At 38.7% G+C, this 5000-nt stretch overlaps 1 protein-coding gene across 5 annotated transcripts in view; it reads left to right on the top strand.

Moving 5' to 3' along the window:
• Nucleotides 1-5000, top strand: part of LOC101846946 (neuroglobin) — a 299153-nt gene that overhangs the window by 203821 nt on the left and 90332 nt on the right. Inside the window, exon 2 of one of the 5 annotated variants that reach the window (XM_005092259.2) lies at nt 70-392. The exons of the other annotated variants lie outside the window; for them this stretch is intronic. Within the exon in view, the coding sequence (XP_005092316.1) occupies nt 154-392 (239 nt within the window). The 5' untranslated portion in view covers nt 70-153. The remainder of the gene's footprint in view (nt 1-69; nt 393-5000) is intronic. 5 annotated transcript variants of the gene reach the window in all.

Here is a 5000-nt window from a genome sequence, read left to right as displayed (position 1 = left end):
TCCTCTTATTAGGAAGTGTATGGCATGTCATTATTGCATCAACTTTAAAAATTGAACTATGTGTTTCAGATGTTGATGATCAATTACATTGCTCGACAAAGCAGTGGATCAAGATAGAGAATAATCCCGAAATCTCCAGAGACTTTGTTCGAAATGTTTGCCATTCTTTCTCGTCTTGGTTGTCGGAAATGCGCAAGTTTTTTCCAACATGATAACGACAATAACAATAAAACGGAAAAGTCGTTCTCGGAGTTGGATGTGAAAACAAAGGAAGAAGAGGGCGATTCGAAAAACAAATGTTGCTTATCTACAAGACAGGTATTTTCTCTCAAGCAGTCCTGGAAGGCTATCATGAGGGATGACGTCGGGTTCGGCATAGAGATGTTCATCAGGTAACCTTTGAAAAAATGTGCGAAACCAGCAAAATGTGCCATGAATAAGATGATTTTTGTTTGTATTTGATTATGTTTGTTTTTGTAAAGTGTTTTACGGCGCTCGCAATTGCATAATGTCATATGAACGCGCGGGACACACCTAATATTTTCAGTTGGTAGGAAATTTTGAATTTTGCCCGGGTGGCGGCCGAAGCCTACTCTTATCGATTTTAGACCACCAAGGGATCTTTAACGTGCGCACCTTGCACACGGGCCCTCCGAGATTTTTCGTCCTTGTCCGAGAAGGCTAGGTGTAGATCTTTCCTACCAGAAGATCAGGGGTGTGGCAGAAAAATAGCAGTAAGGAGGAGCCAAGGAGTAGCAGTAGAAAGGCTGCAGAAAGAGTCAGGAGCCCAGAGGAGGGGGCAAAGGAGGTGAGGGGGTGGGGGCAGAAAGTGGAAATGAAAGCAGACATCAGAACATTGCTAGAGAGCAGGAAAGAAGGTGAAAGGAGACAATTTTAGAGAAGAAAATTTTTCGGTCGCTACCCGGGTTCGAACCCGGGACCTTTGAATGAGAGGCCAACACCTTAACCTCTAGGCCACAAGAGCCCCCGCGATGATTTTTGTATTTCGGAAAATCATCGTATTTGAAGACTTAACTCCCCTTTTCTAGTGTGATTTAACATGTATTTCTATCTGATGACGCGGTATATATTGGTAGACCCCCCTTTGACTTTAACGGTGGGTTTTCCCACTTTACACTGTTGTAAACGAGAGGATAGCTACCTAGATAGACATACATACATACATATATTATATATACAGAGAGAGAGAGAGCAAGAGAGAGAGAGCGAGATATATATATCTGCCTTCATTTTCGATTGGACAGAAGAATATCGTTTTGACGTCGAGCTGGCAGTTGGAAATAAACAATTTAGAGGATGAAACAATTCGTATGTAATGTCTTTTCAATGTGGCGACAGTAAGTAAGGGCAAAAGCAAAACTTAATATTATCATTATTATTAAATATGAATCAAATGTCGTAGTTTTTTTTCGCACCAAAACCATGAGCATTTACAAGAAAGAGTATAAAAGAAATTAATATGTCATACTTTCAATTTTTTTTTTTCGATGGAACGAATTTGTATTGTCTTTTTTCGAGAAGATAACCAAATGATCAAGTATTTTTAAAAATATAATACTGGTGCGTTATGTTTAATTATATTATTTACTTCGATTCCAGGTTTCAGTTCTGTTTAAACAGTGAAACAATAATTAATTAAATGTTAACTTTATTTATATTTGCATAATTTGTGTTTGCTGGATTTCCGCTTCTAGTAGAATAACTTTAAAAAAGACAATGCCTGAGCACCATTTAACCTCTTTGCGAGCTGTTGTAATATCTCTAACTTTATAAGAACAATATGGTGTAAATTTGTCTAAACTGTCTTCAAAGTGTACCATGATATTACTCAGAGAAAAGTGTACATTTTCAAATGTTTGTCTTTTTACTCAACATACACGTTGCCTTTTCCTGTTTTTCATGTTTTTATACCTTTTTTGAACAACATCTGCACTTTATTAAGCAGTTTTTAAATACATTCACCGGTAAAGTAACGACCATATTCAGTTGTTGACTGGTAGTGAGACATTTTTTTACCCCTGTGTTAAGTATACTATTTATGAAAAGTAAAGTGCTTCTTCCAAGGTCTGTGGAGTTGTGAATAAAACCAAAGTACACCCCCCCCCCTTCTCTATCTCTTTCTCTCTCTCGCACTCTCTTTCTCTATTGCTCGTCCTCTTTCCCTATATCCGTCACTGTCTGTCTGTCTGTCTGTCTGTCTCTTTCTCTCTCTCTCCTTTCTCGCTTTCTCGTTCTCTGTGAATTATATTATGACTAAGCAACAATGGTTTGCTTAGTGATCTGAATTTACCAATATAGTTTGCGTATTCTCCTTCCCCGCTCTCCAATTACGTCTCGTCTTAAGTAGTGCCCTGGAATTGTATGATCAGATCTAAATTATAGGCCACTTACGATTTATTTAGCTCAACTAAAAGCATGCTTTTGAATTATTAGGTTCACTCTCGATGTAATTAAACTTTTACGGTTCCTACTATATAATATGTCTGGGCCGTACTAGTATCACACACACTAGCTTTTTCACACCCACCCACACACAGAACGCCCCAATTTAACTCAAATGATCCACAGCAACTTGCCGAATTGTCAACAGGACCGTGTCCTTGTTGGAAATTATTTTTTCTTTGCATGCGAACAGAAGTCTGACCATAATTTAATTGCCGCCTCATATTACAATTTATTATTGTCCTTCTGAGATGTGGTACACTACTTGCGTTTATTATTGTCCTTCATCTGAGATGTGGTACACAACTTTCGTTTATCATTGTCCTTCTTCTGAGATGTGGTACACAACTTGCGTTTATCATTGTCCTTCTTCTGAGATGTGGTACACAACTTGCGTTGGCAGTAGAAACAAAGAAAGATGCTCTCCATCAATCAATACTGTGTCGATAGGTGCGCCAAACACGGGGTATCATTTACAATCAATCCTATTTAATGACAAATATGAAATTATCTTAAAAGCTCACCGCTCGCGCTCCTTGTTTCTTTCTCCAATTAAAGTAGAAACGAATGTAAAGAGAAAGGACTTTACTGGCACCCATTCTGGTGCGCACCGGGGAGTGTGTGTGTGTTCAAGAAGACGCCACGGTCGTTTTCTCTCTCACGCTGTCAGATCGACTGGGCACATGCGCACTCAAGTTCGCATCTTATGTGTGCGCTTGTGCTGGCTAGAAGAGACGGAGAGGGAGACAAGAAGCAGAAAGAAAGTTGGGATTAGTATACCTGTGTTTGTGTGAGTGTAAGCAGTTTCGGAAGACATTCTGGATATATGCCAACCTAAAAACTAAACCTTAAGCGCCCCGGACCTACCGTGTAAGGATCCAAGCCTTTTGCTGTTTTAAGTACAAGGTGCAAAATAACACCAGGACGAAGCTATTCGTTGTCGAAATTGTTCTGTTCTTCTTTTATTACTATTTCCAATAACATTGACGTGAAAGAGCATAGCGCATTTTTAAACATAATTATGAAATCAACCATCTTATTGTTTTGTAGACGAGATTAATCATCTTAAAATGTTCATCCTTTTTAATCAAACATTTTTCTCAATATATGAAGGGTAGACAGGTTTTCGTGGATACTCACAGTCATACAAATGCTACTGTAAACATAATTTGATGCTTTCTCTTTTCGGTTCTGTGTTTTGCAGTATGAGTGTATATTTTATGTTTGATCCATGTGATCTTTTTTGGATTCGGAATATCACAAGCCGTTTTTTCAAAGTTTGTTTGTCAAAAGTATCTAAACGATAAATATTTATTCCGCTTTTAACGCCTAAGCTATACCATCAATACTTTTTAATAGAGACACTAGCCATCCATGTCAAGGTGGTGTTTTAGCCTGAGCCAGTGAAGTTACAGAATGCAACCGTCTGGGCCAGGGATTTCACGATCTGCTCTGTTTCGTCAAGCTGATATAATTTTCTAGCTTTACTTTTGTTGGCAAGCTTGTGTTATTAAATAAAATCTAAAGCTTTTTTTACCTCTAAGATTTGAGACTGCATTGGCGATACATCCAATTACTGTGTTGTATGAGCCGAACAATGTTCCTCTGAGTGATTCCCAATCAATACCGGGGGGAGGGTGCTGGGGTGAGAAAGGGGGGGTCCTCAGATGTGTTCTTTCCTTTTGTAGTTGAAATATTATTTATATAGAGCTATAAACTAGCTGAACGACTAAGATGGAAATTCCTTTTTTTCCTATCACTTGTCAAGGAAATACGACGAGCCAGCCTTTCTTTATAGCTGCGTTGTTTCCTAGGAAATAAACTTCTACTCTTTAAGGGTTGTCGTCCTGAGATCGCTTTTGTTTTAATAATTGTTATACCGTACCACTATTTTACCATCCGTTTTCTCTCGTCAAACTGCAGGTAAATCTGTCTATATGTTTTAGCTTCTTATAATCCGGTGCCTGGAGTGTTATTATTTGGAACTTTGACGATGCATGCAAAAGATGTCATTTGGATTCCTACGTGAGGAAATATTCCGTATTGAGTGTCTTTCTTTTGGAATACTGTAACCCTCTCAACTCCGGAGTGACCCCGAGAAACCGTGTCCAAGAAAACCTTCTTCAAAATGGTCAAAATTAATTAAAAAATAATTGCTTTTTTTCTTTTTTTAAGCCGGTTTCTTTCTTTCAACTCGTTTTAGAGAGACCGCACGAGAACTCTCTTTTTCTTTCTCGTTCCCTCTCTCTATGATTACGGTACAGGGGAATCCACTTATAACGAGTCCTGAAATAACGAGAAGTCTGTTATAAAGACACTATTCTGAAACCCTGTTTTTTCCCTTCTTTATCTTTGTAAATAAAATACTGCTATAGCGCAAACAGACAAACATGCGAGTCGGTTATAGCGGATTATTGCTGTTGCTGTGCACAGCGCATAGGCCATTTATTCATGCAAAACCTCGCCAGTTGTTGGTGATCTTGCGAAACAAAGAATGGGAGAGCCCACGTGTGCCAACAATGAAGGCGGAGCGAATG

This window comes from Aplysia californica, unplaced genomic scaffold (genome assembly GCF_000002075.1).
Source record: "Aplysia californica isolate F4 #8 unplaced genomic scaffold, AplCal3.0 scaffold00043, whole genome shotgun sequence".
Lineage (NCBI taxonomy): Eukaryota > Metazoa > Mollusca > Gastropoda > Aplysiida > Aplysiidae > Aplysia > Aplysia californica.
The sequence above is the reverse complement of the archived record's forward strand: the minus strand, read 5'-3'. Positions and strand labels throughout refer to the sequence as shown.